General features: G+C 29.2%; 2 protein-coding genes across 3 annotated transcripts in view; both read left to right on the forward strand.

Moving 5' to 3' along the window:
- Fur2 (furin-like protease 2) overlaps positions 1 to 24,400 on the forward strand; it is a 314,333-nt gene that overhangs the window by 17,501 nt on the left and 272,432 nt on the right. For both annotated transcript variants that reach the window (XM_074250907.1, XM_074250908.1), the window contains exon 2: positions 4,659 to 5,193. In XM_074250907.1, the coding sequence (XP_074107008.1) occupies positions 4,987 to 5,193 (207 nt within the window). In that variant the 5' untranslated portion in view covers positions 4,659 to 4,986. The remainder of the gene's footprint in view (positions 1 to 4,658; positions 5,194 to 24,400) is intronic.
- On the forward strand, positions 185 to 2,000 carry LOC141532531 (uncharacterized). The gene is made up of 3 exons (XM_074250912.1): positions 185 to 975; positions 1,140 to 1,736; positions 1,924 to 2,000. Exons 1-3 carry the CDS (start codon positions 792 to 794, stop codon positions 1,980 to 1,982), a joined length of 840 nt encoding a protein of 279 aa, XP_074107013.1. The 5' UTR covers positions 185 to 791; the 3' UTR covers positions 1,983 to 2,000.

Genomic DNA, 24,400 nt, shown 5'->3' on the forward strand with positions numbered 1-24,400 from the left:
TATCAATTTTTCTAGTTTTTGATCAATAATTCGAAAAATTTCAATTTATTCTGTGAGTTTCAAGGAAATTTAGACAAATTTGAGTTTTTATCATAAAAGCAACTCCTATAGATGTTTTCTGTTCAAAAATTCATTTGAAAGTTTTTATTCTAATAATATTTTTTTAATTTTATCTTTAATAATTTAAAATCTTAATCGCGTTGTCATTTATTATTATGAAATTTGTTCAGTGCGTATTTTTAATTTGTTTTTCACAAAATATACATAAAATTTTCGTTCGAGGGGATTTTTGTTTTGAATTCCATTTCTTCTTCTGTTTGTCTTCTGAAACTAACGCCATCTATGTTTTTTACTCTCAACTATCTTCAGTATCTACCCATTTAATACCGTATTTTCAGTGTTCCTAAAACTGATCATCTTGAATACGTAATAAAATAATTCATTTTAAATAAGTCTTATAATCATCACATAAATTTATTTATCATCAATTAACCTACAATGAATAAAGAAATACGTTTTATCGGAATACCTCTACAAAGAATTTCGGAACGTAAGTTACCAAAAGTGAAAGAGGTTATGCGTGTGTTTTTCTACCAACTTAAAATTTTAAAGTATTCAATCAAACAAAGTACTAAAAATTCAGTTGACCAAGTTATTGAACTATGGAGAAAAAATTAGATTCCAACTAGTGGAGCTCCTAATGCAGTCAAAAATTTCTTCGCTATCACAGTCAATGGTTAAAATTACAAAAAAATTTCGATAAAAAGAATTCAGCGCAAAACCAAAAGGAAATGAAATTTCAGACTGATCTTGAACAATTATTCGACATTGTGAGCGAAAAATCCTTAAAAGTGCTTGATGATAATATTAGAAAGTTGTATTTGGATCAAAAATTCGGTACCCATAAAGAGATTCTTTCTAATAATGTACCTGTATCAAACTTAACCACAACTATGATGGGAATAGATGAGAGTAGTAAGTATCTGAGATATTTAATTATTATAAAGTCAGGTAGTAGTGTAACTTTTCATAGATGACTAGATGACATTTGACTAGACAATTTTTGGAGTCCTTTCTTAATTATTTGTCATCAAAATGAATAAATTCTATACATTTTCTTCGTTTAATTTATAAAACAGATCTTATTCCAGACTTAGATCAACCGTCTACCAGTCATGCGATTGTTCCAAGTGAAAAATCAGAGTCGTTCTCTACGTATACATTAAGTGGAGTTACAAATTTTGGATCTGATTCAGAGTATGAACCTCCAATTCCGACAAAACGAGCAAAACTTGATGTCTTAACTCCTGAAGTCATTTTTGGACTCGACCGAGCTAATGTCAGCAGTAGAAATGCGATGTTTATTATTACTCCGGTTTTACTAGCAGTAGGTATTAAAATTGAAGATACAACGCTCAGTTATAGTTCAATTCAACGAGCTCGTATGCTTCAAAGAGAAGACATTGCTAAAGGACTTAATGACAACTTTAAGACACACGATAAATACGTTGTGCATTGGGACGGAAAAATGCTGAATGACCTTGTTGGATCAAAATCTGTGGAACGGCTACCAGTTATTTTAACTGCATTTGGTACCGAACAATTACTTGGGGTTCCAAAAATGAATTCTGGGACGGCAGACAATCAAACATCAGCCATTTTATCGACATTGAGTGAATGGGGTATTACTAATTATGTTAAGGCGATGTGTTTTGACACGACGGCAGTTAATACAGGTAACTTATCAATGATAATTTAATCTAAAAAATATTTAATTATTAACGTTCTAGTTTAATTTTTATTGCTTACTGAATTTCACTTTTGAAATTATTGAGAATTATTTACTCATTTGGATTTTAAATATAATCTACAATTTGTTGAAAATATTAAATTTAACGATAGTTATCTATTTTCTTTATACAGGAATTCATAACGGTACATGTAAGGCAATTGAAAAGACTTTGGGAAGAGAGTTAATCTAGTTACCATGTCGTCACCACACATTTTTGAGATCATATTGAGAAGTGCATTTGAAGTATATTGGCCTGTGTCATCTGGGCCAAACGTACCAATGTTCGGAAGATTTAAAAATCATGGGATGAAATAAATAAAACTAATTATAAATCTGGAATTGAAGATACTGTTGTTGCTGATATCATTTTGGATAAAAAAATGAAATATCTAGTTTAATTGCACAATCCTTACAGGTATGATTTAACTGCGATTTTAAGAAAAAAAAATTTTCTTGTTTCTGACAAATTTTTAATTGTTTTTGATAGTTACTACAACCCCGAGATGACTATAAAGAATTGTTGGAATTGTCGTTGATTTTCCTTGGAGAAATGCCTCAAGAAGAAATTTTTTTCAAACGTCCTGGTGCAATTCATCATGCTAGGTGGTTGGCGAAGGCAATTTACAGTTTAAAAATGTTTCTATTCAGAAATGAATTTAAACTTTCTAATAAAGAATTGGACGGTCTTCGGCAAATTTGTATATTATATTACACTGTATTTAAAAGCTTGGTTTTCATCAACTTCTGCAACAACTGCTGCTAATCATGACTTGCAGTTTTTGAAAAATTTATTCGAGTACAAAAATATCAATTCATTGATTTCTTCAGCAACTTGTGAAAAAATGATTTTGCATTTATGGTATTTAAGTGATGAACTTGCCATTTTATCATTATTTGACGATACCGTTTCATTGGAAGTAAAAAAATATTGTTGGAGCTGTTAATACTCGTAACGGTACAGATTCTAAAGCTAAAAATTTATAATTGATAAAAACGATTTGAATTCATTAACGCAAAAAGTCTGAGTGACTTTGTTTCTAAAAAGTCTTTAAATCTCTTTAAAATCTTTGATTTACCATATGACTTCCTTGATAAAGATATTGAATCGTGGCCTACTAATGACAGTTACATTGAAAATAAAGAATACTTTAACCAATTGAAAGTTGTTAATGATTCAGCAGAACGAGCTGTTGCATTAGTTAGTGAGTATAATCAATGCTTGACAAAAAATGAAGAGCAATTCCAATACTTATTGCAAATTATCAAAGAACATCGAAAAAACTACCCAAACTGCAATAGAGGAAATTATTTACAGTAAAAGTGTACCGTTATGTTGAAAATATTGAAAATTATATGGCAGTTGATAATTAAATAAATAAATTCTTCGATAAAAAAGTGAAACACATGTGAAACACACTAAATTGAATTATATATTTAAAAAAATGCACGAATTTTTTGTTTTAATGTAATCAAACATGTCCAAGACTAAAAAAACTAATTAAAAAAATAGTTCATAACATATTTCTATTCATAGAAACTCAAATTTGTCTAAATTTCCTTGAAACTCACAGAATAAATTGAAATTTTTCGAATTATTGATCAAAAACTAGAAAAATTGATATGCATTGATGTTTGACGATGAATATCTCGTAAACGCTCAACTTGATCGAAAAATCATAAGAGACCATTTTATAGAGCAGTAAATTTCCTACAAAACTATAAGTTTCATCATTCATAATGATTTTTTTCATTGAGTTATAAAATTCATAAGAAATAAAAAATTTTCCCAAAAATAATCAAACTTTAACCGTTAATATCTTTTAAACGGTTGGGTTTACGAAAAAAATCGTAAGAGACCTTTTTTGTAGAGCATTCAATTTCCTACAAAATCTAAGGAACAAGATATTTTTTCAAGTAGTTGGAAGCGAGATATAAATTTTTCTATCTGATAATAAGAAAAAATAGAAAACTGTAAGAAGGAGGACCTTCCCGTTACAATTAAGAACTCATGCTTGGAGAGGCTTTCTTAGAGGTGTCTAGGAACCTATTTTTCAGAGTACCAAACGAAAAAAAAAATATTCTTTTTTTTTGAATCACCCTAAGGACCCTATTGGGAAAAACTTCATAAAAATTTTTAATTTTACATTGAGATTTTCCGTTTAGGTTCCACACAGGACCCTATTGGGAAAATTTTAATAAAAAATTATAATTTTTACGTTGGGACTGCCCAATTGGGGGCTAATTAGGCCCTTATAGGGATTTCCCCCTTGGACATGCCTCTTCGGGACCCAATCAGATCTAGATATATACCCTGGGTAATCCCAAAATAATTTCTAGTCGGGACGCAAGCACGCGCCTGACTATAGACTTTGCATATATTTTCATGCTTATGATATATTCGACCGATCACACCACGAATAAATTGATGCCACATATATTTCATCTCAATTTTATTATAGGATTTTATTTTATTTCAAGAATTATTGATTGTTGACTCAAGAACAATTTTGTTTATTTATAATGTTATAAGTTTAAGTCAGAAAAAAAACTTTGAAGTCAAAAAATTTGTATTTCTCTATATGCCGAAAAATATTTATTTTTAATGAGGATATTTTTCAATATTCAACATTGAAATTAGTTATAACAACTACGGTATAACAGTCAATTCAAATCAAACCGTGATAAGTGTTTTTTTTTTTTTTTTTTTTTGAAAACATCATTCTATAGAAAATAATTTTATCTGTGTATTATTTAAATTACCGTTGTTTTTTTTCTGTTTAACAATTTATTCAAATGAATTATTCAATGAAGAATATTTTAAAACTAAAAATAATAAATTGATAGGATTATTTCTTTTATGTTTCAGATAAAAATTTCAAGAAAGGAAAAATCTCAGTGTAGCTTAAATGAAAATATTCCCAATCGAAATCAAACGTATCAAAGTAAACACAAAGAGAGAATCGGAAACAATCTTCGCGTCAAAGATATAAAGAACAAAAATAAACAGGCATTGCGTAAATCAATTTCTAACCGGATGACTCAAAGATCCTATAAAATCTAGTCACGTGCAGACGATCCTCAGTTTGTAAAAGCGAAAATAGTAAAGCTTCAGCCTAGCTCGAATCTTAGCGTGTGTCCAAGGCTGTTACCAAGTGGTTGTAGAGAATAGCAACGATAAAGGATTTTCCAGTAGAATGAGTTCTGAAGTGGCGATCCTGGGGCTTCTGTTGCTCGCTGCTATTGTTAAGGCAAATCGTGAGCTTGATACCAGTAGGCCCGCAGAGACCAAAATTGTACGACCTCGAGTTATCTACCATAATCACTTCGCTATTCACGTACCCGATGGACCGGAGGCTGCAGCTGCGATAGCTGGTAAACATGAATTTGATATCGTAGGCCAGGTAAGTTTTCGTCCTAAATATTTATGTGTTTATCTACAACTTTATTTACTGTCATCATTAATATGTTTAATATATCGGGTAGACCTAATCGTATAGCTTAGACACTACAATATTTGTGAGCATTTTCAACATTATTTTGATTTAGGAGAATCATAAAGAATATTGATACTGTTATGCCATTAAAAGTATGTACACTGAGAAAAAAAAGTGCCATTTGGCAGCTGAAATTGAAGTAGATTTTTTATTCAGATAACATCACAACACTAACAATATAAACACTAATGCATAGCAGTTGAGAAAATATAGATGTATAAATTTATATAATAAAATGTAAAAAATGTAAAAACGAATGCAAAAGTAAAATTCCATAAAATGGACCGTAAAAGTACAAAATTTTTAATTTTCTTCAAATATGTGGATAAGTGAATAACAGTCTATTCAATAAGCTTTGAGATACAGTTTACAGAAATTTAATAAGTTATCAAATTCAATATTCATTACACCAAGAATCAGTAAAACAGACAATTTTTGCAAATTTTGAAACTTTGCAATTGCTGTCATTTTGAAGATTATTGATTGAGTAAAGGAGAGCCACGTTTACTCGGAAAATATTTGTAGAGTTTCGAACTGAAAATTATTTGCACACTTCTTTTACGTACCTGAAAGAGTTGTTATTCTCTTTGTATCATCTATACTTTTAACCAGCTCTACTTGTTAAGCTATTTTCAGTCACCCATGAGAATATTTTGACTTAAATTTTAAGTCAAAATAATGATTTTTTTCTCGCCCGGGTATTTTTTGGTTTTTCTAATTATTGGCGCGCATTTTTCGCGTCATATGTTCGTGTAGTTTACATAAAATCTAGTGATCCTGTTGGTCATAACAAGTCAGGATATAGATATTTTAAATGCTAGGCAGTACTGATTGGCGCATATATGTGTCATGATATACTCTTTCCTGGATTTTATACGTCGTTGTGTATCCGTGGGGCTGATCGCAACGCTTTCTGTAGCTAAAATCAGGAAACAATCATAGTAATAGGAATTTTACGCGAGCGGGAAAATCAGAAAACACAATGAAATAATTTATATGATCTCTAAAAGTAGGAAATATCAGCAAAAACCATGTAAAATTACCCTAAAAAAGATTGGGAAAAACTCATTGAGATGTTAGAAAATTCCAGATTTTTAATAATAAACAATAACCTGAGATAAAATTTTATGGCACATTGTAATGGTCACTTAAAATAAGATATCAAGCGTTTTGGAATACTTTATACAAAACTAAGAAAATCCAGAGATCTTCGTTTATTAATATTTATAGACAAAATCTCTCAAGTTTGCTAAAAAAAAGAACTCCTCGAGTACCTAAGACTAGGTCATAAAAACCAGACATCCATGTGAGTTTCACATGACCTGGGAATGTCAAGGGTCGTCGTGACGTCATTTCAGCATAGTTCTATTTTGTCATACCAAGAAGAGATGTTAGCCGAGAACCAGAGTTGCAGGGACCACAGACACTCATTGGAAAGCAAGACTCAAGTACGCTACGTGAATACATTTCTTTTGCTCAAATTGTTGTTGGTACTCATGTTGTAACTCATTGATAAATAAAAGAACAGATTTGCGTGCAAAGCAATCTAAAATTAAATTTTAATCAATCAGAGTATTTCTTTCACAAAACAAGTTACTCATTTATAATTATTTAAATTCAAATCTTTATCCCGCCTTTATCTATTTGCTATGAGTTGAACGCCCTACCACGTTCCAACGAGCAAATGGAAAGAACCAAATAAATGTATTGTAGCCAATTTGGTGACTATACAACAACGTATACCAGTAATTTGAATAGCGCCCTACGCGCGCGCCTTGATTTTAACGACTGATGAATTGTGTTCGGTTTTTTTTTAAGTTTGACTATTGACTAACATAAAATTCTCATGCATTTTTATTGTAGGGATTAAACTTAGCACTCATTGAAAATTTCACATACTTATTGCTTCATACTGATGTAATTGCTTAATCTGCTTTTAATTGGATTCAATCGTCCGATAGTTTTTACGTGAGACTAATGAGAAAAGTTCTTTTGTTTTGTACATGTGTGTCAGTAAATTTTAATAAAATTTTTAAATAGTTAAGGAATTATCGAGGCTACGTAAAAAAATCAGCGTATAGACATCCGGACGTCCACGTAAAATTTTTTTTAAAGAATCAGCATAACATGATTATTTAGAAAACATAAGATGGATGAATTGAAGTGGTTTCTCGATGTATGTCTATCTATAGTGTTATTGTATGATATCTGGTTGTGATAGAGGCATTTGAAAACCACAAAATTGTTCAGTCTTAACGTGTCGAGAAATAAAAAAATTCACAAAAACACATTGTTAGAAAAATTTAAGCAATTTGGTCATTTTAATTTTAACCGATGCAGGGAAAGCATTTGGCTACAATAAAACATTACGAAAAAAAAAAAAAAAAATGAAAAATAATTAGTCAAAGGGAAAAGTCTTATTACCCAAGGGCCTAAGAATTGGATTTTTTTTTAGGTATTAGAAATAAAAGTGATGGGTCTAAAGGAATTATTCCTTCCGTTTTACTTTGTCCGGATTTCTCTAAAAAAAATTACAATAAATAAATGTTCTTGGATTACAACCTTTTACAATCAAGGTAACGATATGATATGATAATATAAATTAACATCTCCATTTCGCAGTGAGAAAATATAGTTATAATTATAATTTTAAATATATAGAATGAGGCGAGCAATAATCGTCAACATCCCTAACGTACAATAAAGCGAAATTATCTACGTACTTGGAAAAAAATTATTGTTGGAAAATTATACAGCTTGGAAAAGTAGGAAGGTATAAGACCACATAGGAACCACGAACACTTACGAAACTCTATGCTATTATTGAAATTTAGATAGAACTTTATTATATTGTTAAAATTTAATTTGTATGTTTGCGTTGAACAATTATTGGTTATAAACCAAGGATTGTTAGAATTACCAACTTTTATCAAGTTCCCGCTAAGAAAGTCGGGAAGTTATTAGTTTTACTCCGCTTTTCAAAAATCACGTTTTCATCAGATATCGACGTTTTATGGTCCTAGAAAGCTTCTCCGACGATTATTAGGATGGTGTCGATTGCTGCCGGGCCAGTCAAAATCGGTCGATTTGTTCGTGAGTTATCGTTGGCGAAAAAATTCGGAAAAAGTGAGTTTTTTCAAATTTCTTCAAAATTTTTGGTCTGATCAATTTGTGTTAAAAAATAAATCATAAGATTAAAAAAACTGCGTCGAATGCTGCAAACCGCGTAAAAATCGGTTGATTCATTCTAAAGTAATTGCAGTTCGAAAATTTAAAGAATAGTGTTTTATTAGGTGAGGAAGGGGTCAATTGAACTATGTTCTCAGCATGTTGCTCGAAAATCCAACTTTCGCAGTTAATATGACAAAATAATCTTTTGTACTTGAAAAACTTCGTCGGATGTTGCAAGTCCCATCAAAAACTATTTATTCTTCGAAAGATATTACAATTAAATTTTTTCAAAAAAATATGTTTTAACAACCACTAGGATTTCGAGCTCGAGTATCTCGAAAAATAATAAAAGTTTTGTTATTGAACTCAAATAGCGCAAAACTTCAGAATAGATAATTACTTCTGGCGTTTTGTACATAGCGGGAAGTTCCTGGGATGTCCTGCAGGGTATATTAATTATTAATAAGTATTATTTATAGCTCAAATTATAATTGAGTGATACGAATACCCACAAACTAATAAAAACTAATTTCTATCTAAAATGATGATTGATAACATATTTCTCCACTCATAAATAATTATGCTCAATATGATGGTTTAAATATTTAAAAATTTTTTATTGAGTGTACCATGAAATCTAAAAAGCTTAGAAGATTATTCGTGTTTTAAAATTAAATATTGATGATGAAAAATCAGCTTTTAAATATTACAATTAATTAAATTCTACTCAACAAAAAAAAAAAAAATGACAATAGTTTCAACTTTATAACTTGCCAAAGTTAAAAAGTTTTTGAAAATTCAATAAATCGTTTCTTCATCTATTTTAACGAAATTGTATGTAAAAGGACATTTATTAGTGATTTAACTGGGCACGATGAAATTAATTAATATATAAGTTTAATCAAAATGTCATGTCATGAATTATTAATTATAATTAATGATCGTCGAAGCTAATTGAATTTAAAATAACAGACTCTTTTACTATCTGAGAGTAGCAATTAATCTTGATAAATTCATCCGTAATAAGCAGCAAAACTGCGTAATGTTCTTGAAAACTTTGTAGCTTATACTCCGAATAATTTTTCTTCTAACGTGTCAATCACTTATACTAATTTTTAGAAAATTTAAACTTATCTTAAAGTGTCAATTGGAAATCCATTCTTCAAGCTTTTTGCGAAGAAATCTTTTTTCACTCCTCATGAATAATGAAATTGACGTAACTTGATAATCGTTGAATATTATTGAGAATTTTAAAAACTTTATGCATCAATCACAATATTTCTACGTTTTTTTTATTTATCTATATTTTGAACGTACATATATCGAAATAATTTGGAAAAAGCATGCATTGGATGCATATGACCATATATCCAGATTCACTGGGGAGCAAAAATGGCCAAACTCGGTTATGTCTTCTATTGTAGAGTCGATAAATTTTATCTAGCGTCCCAGTCGTGTCGGTACCAGCCTTCAGGTCATTTTTCACCTGTGTGGGCGTTTTATGCGCGACATCCGGTAGTCGGACGCGCCTAGATAAAAGTTTGTCACGTGGATTTTAACACGTTAGGAAATCCTTATTTAGTAAAATAAATAAAAATAAAAAAAAATGCATCTATTCGTGTGTATAGATGTTCTCGCTGATACAATCGTATATTGTGGAATTTAAACGTAAAATTTTATTTTTTATTTTTTTTTACATGAAAGCACACTCAACGTAATGTGAAAATTTATCATTACTTGCGAGAGACATACGTAAAAAAAAAATTGTTTTAAGCTCTGAAGATTTAAATAGATGATATCGAATTTTGTTTGTTGGCTAATTTACCCTCTTTGAATTTGTTTTTACGATATTTAAGTGCAAGGGCTCACTCGCTGTTTCGCGTTACTCATATTTTTTATTTTATCGGATAAACTATTTATGTTTCTGACAAAAACTTTTTTCTTTTCATTTTTTACGGTATAAAAAATAATAAATCTTGCAGTTGACATTATATGGTCGAGATGCAATAAATTTATCAAATTTTTTGGTGATACCGTGTGTGTGATGTATATAACACACGCAAGTGAAAAAAAAATATTTATGGACCCGCCATATTGTAAAGGTTTGAATGAATAAACTAAGTTTAATTGTTGACCAGAAATTTAGATAAATTTATTCATTAAAATGATTATTTGCGATTTCATAGTTTTGTTTTGTTATTAAATTGTTTTTAGTCGAAATTTTATTTTTATTAATACTCGTACTTTGTGCTTTAATTTTTATTTTATTATAAAACACTTACATAATTACGAATTATTCATAAATCAACAATAAATTAATTTCTATTCCTCTTTAAAAATGAAACAACAAGCTTTTTATTTATTTAATTATCAGCTTTTGAACAAGTTTTTCCCAAAGACTGTACGGTATAAAATAACATACATTCATAGTGAATCACGTCGTACAATTATGTAACTATAGATTTAATATAAAATTATAAAGGTGTTGAATTTAAGCAATATAAGTATCTTTATCGAAACACAAATTATAACCGGATGTTTTAAAGTCGTCTTACGTTTTTAAAGCAACAATATTCGAAGGTTCATAAGTTAATTCCACAATTTAATTCCAGTATGTATAAACAAATTTTCAAGAGTAACTGTCCTGTATATAGGTCGACAGAACACATTATTCTATCGTACAGCTCGGTCTTTAATCGATAATAAAATACGAAAATTACTGTGCAGTAATTATATACACACTACGCACATTATTAAAAATTCCTGCCTGTATTGCAATGGCAACCAACTAAGCTTACGCCTATAAAGAGTTATTTGCTCAAACCGTGGCACATTATATATAAACCTAATGCAAGCATTAAGTTTCCTTCGGAGCTTTTGTTGTAACCACCATAAATATTTTTATAAGCCGCACTAAAGATTAGCAAAATAAGCGCACAAACTATTATTTTTCCCATTGCAGTATTTAGCAACTTACTGTTCATTATAAGCCGAGATAGACAATTCATAGCTAGCTGACTAACAGATATAACCTGTTCATGCCAAGAAAGGGCATTTTAACTCTTTACCGTAAGATGGACGGTGGTGTTTATTACTCGGTGGGTCTTATTAAGTGACTGAATAGTAGTTACAGAAAGTGTCTTGGATAGCTTAACTGGTAGGACCTTTGGTGCGTAACGAAATGGTCTGGGTTCAAATCCCGGTCTAAACTACCCGAATTATTTTTTCGGTTACTGAAAAATTCTCACTGAGCAAGGTCCCCCCCTTTCCCTTCATCCTTTATTTATCCAGTTCCCAAATTTGTCTTTATTGACAAATTTAGCTATGAATGATTACACTAAGGTATTTTACAAATGTATAACATACTCAATAGGTTCTCCATTCACCAATATTTTCGAAGAACTTAAACATATTACATTTTTAACCTGCTGAGGACTACCATGCAGGTTTTTTTTTTTTGCTCGGATTTATTTTGAATAAGTTATTAAAGCATAATTTCTCAACTTTTACAATAGTAGCATTGATACGCAATAGTTCGACTCAAAGTCAGATAAATCACTAAATCATCAGCATAAAAGATATGTTTACAGTCAAGTTTTCCTAGCTTAGTTACAAATATAGCATATAATAGTGGACCGAGAACATTACTCTATGGAACACCATTTTTGATATACTTCCAGGAAGACTGTCTTTCTTCGATTTTTCTCAATGGTCGCCTGTTTCTGAGATACGAATAAATAAAACTATTTTAAAACACTAGGCGAAATGTTACATTGCTTAAGTTTTAATAATAGCAGCAGATGATCAACACTATCGAAAACTTTGATGAAGCCATAGAATACAACTATAGTGATTCAGTGTTCATCAACTCACATGCGTATATCATCACATAAGCGAAACAAAGCAGTCTGCGTACTTAAACCTCTTGAAATATAGTTTGTAACAGATTTAATAAGTCATAACACATAAACTATGTATTAAAGCTTGCGACCACCTTTGTAGGGTTGCTAGACTAAAGCCAATGAAGACGATACTCGCATGTAAAAGTGCTCTTTTGTAAAAAAGCTCCGGTTTTTTTCTTAATATGATCAACAAGCGAAACTGTTATCGATAGCATTGGTATAAACCTTTAGATGTTAACTTCATACGAGAACTTCTTTGGTCTTTTTATGTTTTTAATATGTATTGTCGATTATAATTTATAATTAGCATTTATATTTTTCATCGAATAATGATTATAAAATAAAATAGAAAGGTATCTATTGATAGAAAAATTATTTTGATTAGATAGAAAAAAATTTGATCCAAGAAACTTATTTTGAAGACAACTATTTGTCTTACTTCAAGAATTTCTTGTCTTGAATTTCATCATCTCGGTTTGAGAGATCTATATCTTCGATTACAAGTATATTATCTTCTAAATAATAAAAGTACAGTATTGAGAAACTTAAAATAACTTTACTTTCTTGTAGAAATTTTATTTTTTTGGTTTAAAAATAATTTTTTTAAATCAAAATTGTAAGAAAAACTTAAAAAAATAAATTTTTCATTTCTACATCCTCTGAAATGTATTTAGGACTGTTTTTTATATTGATATACACTGAAAAAATAGGCAAGAACGGATACGATTGAACACAGTAGTCATTAGTCTATTGAAAGTAAAAAAGGCTTCATGTTCTTAAATAATGGTAAGCGATGTGGAACACCGGACTGTTTCCTCTATTACCACACGAATGATTCATTTTGGCATAGTAACCATTATATTACCATTACCATGAGACATCATTCGTGTGCCAGCTATAAAAACCTGGTTTATTTCCAATATAACTGGCTATACTGTGCTAAATAATAACTGTTCGTATCTATTCTTTTTCCTCTAAAAAGTAGTAGAAATCTAAGAATTTTTAATTTTTACTGGAGTTTTTGGAAGTCGTTAATATCTTGAATGAATGGTACTGCATATCTTAATCCCAAGGAAAGAAATTCTTGAATGAAGTATACGTGTATCTTGTTGGAAAACAGTAAATTGTTTCGTTAAAACGGAAAATCCTTAAATGCTCGGAAAAAAGTAGCTATCCAGTGGATCGTGAACGTAGTTCCTTGATGAGTAGAAAACCATTTCATTATTTTCACGGAACTTCAGATCTTGATTACTGGGATTCAAGTGTACCGTACATTTGTCAATACGTATAGTGACCGTAAGACAATGTTTCCTTGCTACGGCAAAATGTATCGTGATTATCGCGATCCACGCCCGCCGTGCCACCACTCATGAAAAAAATTTTGAGTTACTTGTGAATGTATACTATAACAAAACTGATGATATAATTTTTATTTATTTAATTTATATTAACAGCATAATCAAAAAGTTTTAATTTTTTAAATTCAAAACTCATTTTCTGAATATTTCGTAAAAAAAGTAAAATTTGTAAGCAAATTTTTAAAAGTTCAAATATAGATGAATAAGTTCAAATGCAGATCATTTTGCTCCAAATCAGTTTAAATTTTTCGACCTCTTCTAATTTACTCATCTTAATTTCTTCCAGCTTCAGGTTCGTTGTATTACCTAGAAATTTTTAGAGCGATTTCTTTGTGAAATAAGTCCAGTTGGAAATTTTTCTTTCAGTTAATAAGAAAAAGTCTGCCTACTCCTTGAATGAAATTATTTACAGAATCGATCTAAGTATTTATAAAACAATTGAAAATAAAATGGAATAAAAAAAAAGTTTTCTACCAGGCAGCATCTACTGTATAGTAACTAGATAGTAACAAGAAGTTACAGTTTGGAAATTGAAATTTAACATTCTAACACCCACCTTCGCCATCCTTTTTGGAGGTGAGTTGTCGTAAAAAATGCTTTTAGATCATTATTACATTATATGTAGAAGATTCCTACCAATTTTCTAACCTACAGGAGCTATAGTTTAAAAACGGGAATTTTTCATTGTTAACGCCTCCGCAATCTTTTTTGGGGAGGAATTCCGTAAAATCTGTTCTTAGCTGACCTCTACATGGCAAAAGTAATATTCCTATCAAATTTTAAGTTTTTAAGGTCTATGGTTCTCTAGATTTCGTGATGTGAAGGTATAGATGGAAATCTTTTTCAATCATAGCCTGTATGTAGAATCGCGGAAGGGTGTAGGTGGAGGCGCAGGAAGGTGTGAGTAGGTCTTTAGCTGAATGTAAGGAAAAGATTTAACATAATCCCTTTACGTCCATTTCGATTAAAAAAAAAAAAAAAAAGTAATTGGAAGAAAATGTTTGTCTTTTGTTTTTACTAACGGGAAAAATGTTTATAAAAGTAAATCGTAAAAATTATGAGAAAGGGTTGATAGAATCCAGAAATATACTAGCTGTTACTCGCCCGCTCTGCTGAGCGCTTTATAGAATTGTATTTTTATATCTAGACTTGAAATTTAATTAGAGCATTGTTTTGACTTGCACAGATTCCCAATTCTATCGAATTGGCATGCACTTTTTATCCATGAAATTATTCTAGTTAATATTCATTGTAACTTTTAATGTGCAATCATTATAACATTCCCGTGCCTTTCTTACAAAAATGAATAATAATTGATATGAAAAAAAAAAAAATTGTAATGAGCATTGAAAGTTTCAGTTGAAAAAATTGCAGGTCTCATAAGTGAAGAAATCTGCCTAGTATATAAAACATAATCAATAGAACTAAAAAATTTATTTTAAACAAATAACAATCGAATAGCATAAATTTAGTTGCAATAAAAATTCATTATTTCTGTCAAAAAAATATAGGTTTCGGATAAGTAATCACTACCATATCATATGCTAAAACCTTCTCCGATCGGTTCAGTAGTTTTCACAGTATAACCGGACAAAAAAACCAGATCTCCATTTATTAGTATAAATATTATTTATTGGGTTAAGAATCATGTACATTTTACAAAGTAAGTACGGATTTTGATTCAAAGAAGATACTACAGACTGTCTAAAAATATTATGCACTGATTATTAAGTTAACTAGGTTAAAGAATTATAATCTTAAAACTAAGAAAATGATATTAAAGAAAACCAATTGTTGCGTTTAAGGAATTAATTCTCTTAGTATTGTTTACGCTTATCAAGTTTATACTTCTTCAATTTATGAATTATATAACAAAATTGAAATAATTGAATAATAATAATAAAAAGTAAGAAGCATTAATTACATTCAATTTTTAAATAATTAGAGTTGTCCTCGGGTTTTCTGTTTGCAAGGATATATTCTCGTTCGTATGTTTCTGTGCCAAGGTTTGTATAAATTAGGACGATAGAAAGGAGTTGTTTTCTATTCCATTGTCAGTACACGTACTTCATTTCTTCATTATACTACTTCTACTAGTACTAGAAATAATACATCTCTTGTCTTGTTAAACACTTTCGTATTTGCATTTCCAAATTAATAATTTATATTTTTGAATAATCTTGCATCATGAATTGATAGCTATTATTTATTTTATTAGATAATAATAACTTTAATATTAATTTAATTATATAAAATTGAAATGAAGTATTTAGTCAGTGTTTTTCTTAATTTCAATCATTGTCAATCATTATTTGTTAAAATAACATCAATCAATCAATCAATCACCTTGGCAAATTTATCAACCAGGTAGCGCATTTCGGCCAGAAAATTTATGTACATAATTCATTTTGATTGATCGAATAACAGTATTGAACCATAAAAAATTTTCTTTTTTTAATTTCTCACATTTTTGTTAATTACGATTTATAATATAATGAAAAGAAGAGGACAAAAAAACTATTTTTATGTTTCTGAAATGTTTTTCCTAGAAAAATTTTTTCGACTGAAAATAAATATTGTTAGTACAAAAGAATTTTCGAGTTCCCAAAAAAAAAAAAAAAAAAAAAAAAACAACGGTAGCTTAAACAAAAATGTAATTTTCTTAAATTAATAATCTTTATCGAAAAGAATGTCTTAAGTCAAAACTTTTTGTCACTTTCTGCAAAAATTTTCTTTAGGTAAAGAATTTTGTCCTTGAATTAAGTCAAAAATCTAAAGAAGCAAATGTATAAATTATTCTGAATCAAAAAAGTTTTCTCGAAACAAAAAAAAATGCTTTTTTTGCTGACGAAAAAAAAAAAATTATCTTGACTTTTTAGTTTAACTTTCGGTTTTAGTTTAAGTAAACTTTTTTAACGTGAAAATTCGACAAGAAGTATGTGTATATGTGTAACATGATTTTTTTGTTGACCTTTACTTTATTTATATTTTATTCACTATACACCTTATTATATTGATTGATTTTTTTATTGAATATATTGAAAAAGAAGAAATAGAAAAAATAATTTAATAGAAATGAATCGTTATATCGATTAAATATTATTTTTTTGGTCTTGAAACCATCGTCTGAAAAATTAATAAAGTTGTATAAACGATTTTTCTCATGTTTAATCACCCTGCGAAAAATAATCAGATGATTAAATCATGATGCAGATGTTGGTTAAAACACATTAGATGAATATTAATTGTAAAAAATTAGTTCATAAATAATAAGACTCCCTGTTTTAAAATAATGCTTCATATTTTAAACACAAAAACAGGTTGATTTTAATTTTTGGAAGAGAAAATTTTTTACTTACACAATTCAAAATACATAAAAATTTTTTAAGCTCATTTTGAATGAAATATATTCTTTTTAATGTGAGATGCAGTTAGTAGAAAAAGTCGATAAGCGAGATAGAAATGGAGAAGGAACAAGAAAAATAAAATAAAGGTCTATATATGTATGTCTTCTTTACAGAACGATTCTCTTTAATGATACTGTAGAGAAGAACTTTTATATTTTTATCTCTCTACGGGGATTCAAAGGTAAAATTTCTTCTTTATTTTTTATGAGGATTTTAAATGTTTTTCACACGCGATATTACGCTTTTTTAAACATCAAGTAATAATCGAATTTCCTTCCACTATTACCATTTTTTAATATCCATAAATTTATAAGCTAAAAAAATTAATTTTCAAATATTAATTGAGAAATAAATGAATTAGTTCTGACTATTAAATAATGTTCTCTTTGTGAGAACATTTTAATTTCCTGCAATTTTGAAAATTCATCAATACAAAAAGTACTATAAAGTTTATATTATGGTATTGCAATTCGTCGTTTACTAAGTTAAATCGCGCTATTCACTTAAAACTTTAGACTGGCTTACTATCCTCAACTTTAACTTCTTCAAGCAGATTCATTGGGCTTGCGAGAAATCTTGAGCGTAACGATGACTTACACTGGATGTAGAATTTAACTTTGTTTACGTAGATTCAGATAAAGATACATGCAAGCGAGAAGAGCAACATCAAACGTCAACTAACAGAAGTTTAGAAGAAAGGAACTTACACGAGCGGTTAGTAACTATTCTAATGGCTTTAATGTTGCTGTAATTAACTGTAAGGAGTTTCTTTCTTTTCATCGGAGTAATACTCTGCGGTTGACGATTCCTACATTTTTTTTTCACTGTACCAATTCAGTAGAAAAATTGGTATTCCTGTGTAGAAAATACCAAACTTCTTTTCCTATACTAATAAGTATAGTGATTTTTATAAAATTCGGTTTCTTTCTCAGCAAAATTCCAAAATAAAAATATGACTGACTTAACCTCATTTGACACAGCAAAAGGAAAGTGAATAAATAAGTCTTTATAAGATTATGCTAAATATGTTTCGAAGATATATTGGTATCTTTAAAATGTCAAGGTAGGTTCCGATATAGGATTCAATTGATTTCTAGTGATAATTGGAAACTGAGATTGATGCATCTATTTTGTCGTTTGGTCAAATCTTGTGTAATTTCGTATCTCCAACATCCATACTTATGATAATAGATTCCTGATCATAGAAAAGATATGATTTTTTCGTACTAAATTTTTTATGTGAGTAATAAAGCTTCCACAGCTATTATATTGTATTTTTGTAAAAAAAATGACATGAAAGAATTGTAATACAAAGAAAAATTTTTTTTTAAGACAAATAATTTTGAAAATTAGTTCTAATTTTTGTAAACAATCTGAGCAAAAAAGAAAATCGATGAAGTGAAAGTCTACGTTGAGCTAGATGTATTGATTTTTGAGGACTACATTACATTCATGAGTAAATATGATTATATCAGTCGTACGTAGATAATAAGTAACATCTCGCTTGAAAATTATTCATTTAATTGAATCGATCAAAGTAAATATTGATATTTTTCTCTTAAGAAAGTTATTCCATAATCTTTGACACTTTTAAAGTCAATAAGATACTTTCGTTTGCTTATCAAACAGAGATCAGTACTCTTAAATCATTTTAGTCATTTTTCTTATCAATTCAAGAGTAAAAGTAGTTTTTTAAATCACAAATTAAGTTTTTGAATTATATGTATAGATAAAATTTTTCCATGACAAATTATAAGTAGGTACCATTACTGAAGACATATAAGCTATTCAAAAAATATAAGAGGATAAATCAAAACAGCTATTCTGGCTTTTTAACACACAGATATTATCGCACATACATGAGGTTATGGCTGTTGTTTTGGGGCTGCACATTTTTGCATATCGTTGAGGAAGCCCTACATAGACTTCTCTACTAGTGATTGCTACAGTTATAGTACGTTAAATTTACGAGGTTAAAATGGAGATGAAGTTTATTCGCTTGCTGTGAACAAGACTATGGAGCTATAACTTCCAGTAAAGTGACAGGAAAAGTAACGGAATAAAGTATTATCAACGTGAAGTTCGTGGCGAAGAAAAATTTTAGCTTTTCATCAGGGCAAATTCGCATTGATATTATCATTACATTTACTTTTTACTATCGCAAATTTCCATTATTCATCCAATAAAACTATTCATGCGAAAAAAATAGATTGTTTAATTCTTCATTCAAATAATTTGTCTCACAATAAAAGGCTTGAATGTTCTCAATCAAAAGACATACATTTTTTTTAAGAATGTTTTTCTCTTAGATTAAGATACACGGTAACATTAGTTCAAGATAATGCAGTTATGTTTAATTAAGGTAAGCCCGAATAGAAATTTAAAAGTAAAATCCTGTTGAGCCTTCATTAGACAATCCCTCTTAGGTCCCAATGAGGAAATCTTCATCAGAACCTAATCTAAATTTTGAAAGAAAAAATCTTATGATTTTCGAAAAAATTAAAAATTATCTAGGATCAGGTACTTAAATCATATTAGAACTCATTAGCGAATTTAATTTGAATTAAACAGGTATACTGATGAAGAAATTTTTTATTTCGTGGACATCAACTTAACCGGTTGACTGTGATATTATTCATGCTATACTTAAGCTTTAAGAGATTATTTTTTTCTTCTCATTTACTTTACTGACGTGAAAGTACAATTTTTGTATAAATTAAACAAAAATTTAAAAATTATAGAGAAAAAACTTTACTGAAAAATGTAAAAAAATTGAAAGAATCAAAACCAAAATGTCTTAAAACTGTCCGATTTGACTAGGAATGCTCTTTACACTAATCACAATTTTTTTTTAAAAGTTACAATTGATTTAAAATAGAAATATTTATAAGTTCACTCATACTTGGGTGATTGATTTTTTATGTAAATGAACGATTGGCTAAATTTAAAGATTATTACTTCATGTATCTATTTTCAAGTTGGGTTATTCCAATTGAGTCCTACTTGGAACCTCATTGGGGAAACCTATCGATGCTATATTCACCTTATGTTGGGAAAACTCTGTTTGGTCCCACACAGATTCCACTCGGGAAAACTTAGAAATTTTATTTTTATTTCCATTGGGATTTTCAAATTGGATTCTCCTCGGGTCCTAATGAGAATTTTCCGATTAGGATTACCAAATTGGGTTCTTCTTGGGTCCTTATTGGGATTTCCTAATTGAGAATGCCTCATCAGAACCTAATGAGGTCCAGATATAACCCTTAGAAATCCCAAGCAAATTTCTTGTCGGGATGATACTAAAGTAAAAAAATTGTGATTTTCGCTACTTTTTCTGCATTAACAATAGTTTCAAATAATTTTTTGTATTGAAAGAAGTAAAAAAGTTCTTGATTCAAGTAAAATTGACTTAACAATGATTTAATTTCACTATGATTAATATAAATATTTCTAATTATAAACCACTAAAACTAATTTTTTCTAAAGTTATTACAGTTTCCATGAAAACATCATTTTATATAAACTAGCGACGTTAGCCGAGTGGTCAAAGACGCACGGTTTATAGAACACTTGAACTAACTTACCGGCCAGGCGTGGGTTCGGATCCTGAGCTGGTCTTAGAAACCAGCTTGGTAGAGACTTTACTCTTGTTGCGTAACTTGAATTAACATTTTTTCCAAGCAGGAAAATTTTTTTCTCAGTATATAGGTCCTTTTTAAGCCATAAATTTGATAGTTTAGTTTTCTTCTGGCTCACCCTAAACTGCACATAAAAAGGAAAAAGAAAGAAAGAAGTAAGCTTGAAAATTTTTCAATATCAAACTACCTACAAAATATCAATATTACAAAGAGGAAATAAAAATCTCTTTTTTTATTGCAGTTTTATGTTAGACAAAAATTTTTCCTTCTCATATTTTAGTTTTTTTTTTTTTTTTTTTTTTCAGGCATGAAAATTTTGCTTAAAACTTTGTTATGCAGCCTGTATTTTTATCGCCTTCAGTAAGCACGACAGAGAGACATGACTTTCTTGAGGGTCTCTCTTAAGTTCTTTTCTAAAGTTTGATTATGTTGAATATGAAAGTAATAATAAAAGTTGAAGTTTTGATATGAAAATTGCAAACTATACGTACGTACTTATATATTTAACAATAATAAAACTACTTGAATAACAAGTATTATTTATTTGTGTCAGAGGTTTATTGTGAATAAAATTTATTATGATTATTATATTAATGCTCGCCCATGAAATAATGAATCACGCAGATCGTGTCATTTTGATATTGAATCCTAGTAATTGTATGTACCACAAATTGATATAATTCTGGACAAATAACACCTAATTACGTGAATAATTGTCCAATTAAATTCAGCCGCGTACAGAGCGATAAACAACCCGTAACCTACAAATTATCCGTGTGCATGGTGGTACTATATAGCTACCAATGCTACTGCTGGTAATGGTAATGGTAATGTAGGTGGAGGTGGAGATAGAGGTGGGGAAAGAATACAGCAAAAGCGAGGAAGGCTAAACCGTTTTAGAGATATATTTCTTTATTCGGTTATATTCGTGAATTTCAGAGACAGTACTTCCTGCGGATACTTACTGGATTTACGACAGGATGAAGACAAGTCTCCTAGATCTTTCCAAAATGAGTTGAATGAGTTGGCACAACTCACAAGTTTTACATCCACACTTGATGATTTTTACCATGCATAGATTCTATTGTCTGCTGTTCAAATACTTCGTTCATAGTTTAAATCTTATTGACCGATCCCTGATCCTTTTTCATAAATCTGTTGAATTCATACAGTCATAATCTTTGAACTTACATTCAACAAAAAATTATATATTTAGATAAGGCTATTGTTCTAGGTCTGTTCGAATGTCAGCTATTATTTGAATTTCAAACAATAGATTTAACTTTACTTTTGAAAATTAGAAAGTGATAATCAAATGAATAGCTCTATTTTGTAAAAATGTTGAAAAGAAAAAAAAAAGTAAATTTCACGTCCTTTCCTACTGTAAGTGAACTCATATTTTATATAGATAGTTTTAACATTTATTTGCTGTAAATGGTAAATTGTATCGATACTGAACCACTCAAAGAGCGGCTATACTATAAAATAGTTTCCAGCAATTCTATTTATGTTATATTTTATCGATATTTTATAAACTAAAAAAATTTAACGGTATATTATATTGAATGATATTGTTTGTTTATATAGGAATTATCGGAATGTTGTAGTATTATATTGAATTTTTAAATAAAACGATAAATCGCCATAGCGAATTTTTTCTTATCAGTAAACCGTTGGAAACTCAATACTGTATTTTACTTCCATTCGTTGGCTGAAGAGTCATTTTATTAGTGAATGGTATTTCCATTAGTGTAGTAGAGAGTTGAGGCAGTTTTCTTAATTCTTGAAGCTTAAGAAGCATAAGAAGGTTAAACAAAGTTAAAGCTCATCTAACTATTTTGAGTTCACTCTATTTTTGGATACTCGCACTGTAGAAAACGAGTAAACTCGATTTTAATTGAGTAAAACTCTCAAGTTTACACGTGAATGAAGAAGCATATAGTTGAGAAAAAAGAAAGAGAATTTGGTAATAAATGAGTTCGGACGATATAGACACTTTTGATTTAATTATTCAAGTTGTCTTAAAGTTTTACAAGTTTTAGTAGGTATTTTCTTCGTTTGTCAAACGAAGATTAAATTTTTACAACTTTTTATAGTTGTGTAACTTGTTTTATTTTAATAAATAAAAAACTTCCGAGTAAAGTTTTTCTTGTTTAAATTAGTCTCATTTGCCACGCTGAAATAACATTGTTGAAAGATATTAATGTATATACTTACTAGTAGTTTATGTCCTTAGAAAACATACTTTTATTGTTTGTAAATTTTTATAATTTTTAAATTCTTTATTTTTAATTTCTGATTTCGGATATAGCTACTTATTTCTCTTCCTTGAGAAGAATTAACTCTTGAAAAGATATGATTCATCGGCTATGCGCTCTCCTACGGAGATTTTCAACATCAGCTTTGGTTAAAATATATATGAAGATGTATGACGACATCAAGTTCGATATGGGTTCATTAATTCAAATAAAAATATACAAACCTATATCAAGCACAATATGTCTTTTAATGAGCATATTAGGACATTTCAGATTCAATAATTGTTGTTCGTAATTAATAAGTTGAAGGAAATCATACTAGATATTTTCTTTTTTCAATAATAAATGGTTTATTGGGAAAATTGCATTTTTTTTAGAGTCAATGATTTGTAATTTCTTGAAATGAGCTTTGTTCTTCAAAATGAATTTATTTAAAAAAATTTTTAAATATATCTTGTGCATTTGTATTGCCTTGTATCACTAAACAGCTTAAGTCCGCCTTGCAGATTATCATAAATCGCGTAAATTAGAGAATCGTTGAATAAAATATAGTGCATAGTAAAAACATTGCCCTAGACGGATAATGAATATCTTAGTATCCTAACTAGGTAGTTTACTATTATTAAAATGAGATAAAATTACTTAAAGCCAAGCATAAAATTGTATTAGATTAATATTAAAAATTTTAAGTTAAGATGATGAAACTCAAGAAAAAAATTTTTTAGCCACGAAATCTGTTTTTTTTTTTTTTTGTAGTATAGCTGAATCGTTTTTTAATTATCCGTATAATCATTGGTGCGTTTTTGCTCATAGTTTTCTTAAGTTTGTATAACAACAATAGGGCACTCAACAAACAAGAACAATGAGCCTTAAATGATTAATTAACAGATAGGAAATTTTATTGATAAGAAAGTTACTCATCTGTATTTATTGTACTTATCATGCGAATAATGAGTATCGTGATTTGCAATGAATACTTAATGAAAGTTCTGAAGAAAACCAATTGTATTAAATAATAGATACTTCAGTTTTTAACTGTGTTAGCGATGAAAATTCAATTTAATACACTTTGACTTGCAAAAACTACAGTTATAATTCACATTATTAAGTGTTAGTTTAATGTCGTTGTAAATTGTGAGGTTACTGGCGAAATACCAGTATACTAATTAAGATAAAAGAAAGCTTTATTTTATTACTTTGGTTATAAGAAAATATAATAATTAATAATGAATTCATGGAGCTATATTTCTTTTTTGTTTGAGTGGGATCAAATTTCGTGAAAACAAGTCGAAACTACTAACTCGTTATTTACCGTTGGATCTCCTCACGCTGGACACGTCGTCGAACCAGGATCATTCCCTGTATATATATTTGACATCT

Source organism: Cotesia typhae, unplaced genomic scaffold (genome assembly GCF_013202065.1).
Source record: "Cotesia typhae breed Kobodo isofemale line unplaced genomic scaffold, CoteBio_Ctyphae contig_65, whole genome shotgun sequence".
Taxonomy (NCBI): Eukaryota; Metazoa; Arthropoda; class Insecta; order Hymenoptera; family Braconidae; genus Cotesia; species Cotesia typhae.

Bases quoted from the DNA above. Each gene is read 5' to 3' on its own strand.
- LOC141532531 (XM_074250912.1), top strand. From the start codon at position 792: ATGAAATTTCAGACTGATCTTGAACAATTATTCGACATTGTGAGCGAA. The intron at 976-1,139 runs GTAAGTATCTGA...TTTATAAAACAG, and splicing joins GATGGGAATAGATGAGAGTA to ATCTTATTCCAGACTTAGAT. The intron at 1,737-1,923 runs GTAACTTATCAA...TTCTTTATACAG, and splicing joins CACGACGGCAGTTAATACAG to GAATTCATAACGGTACATGT.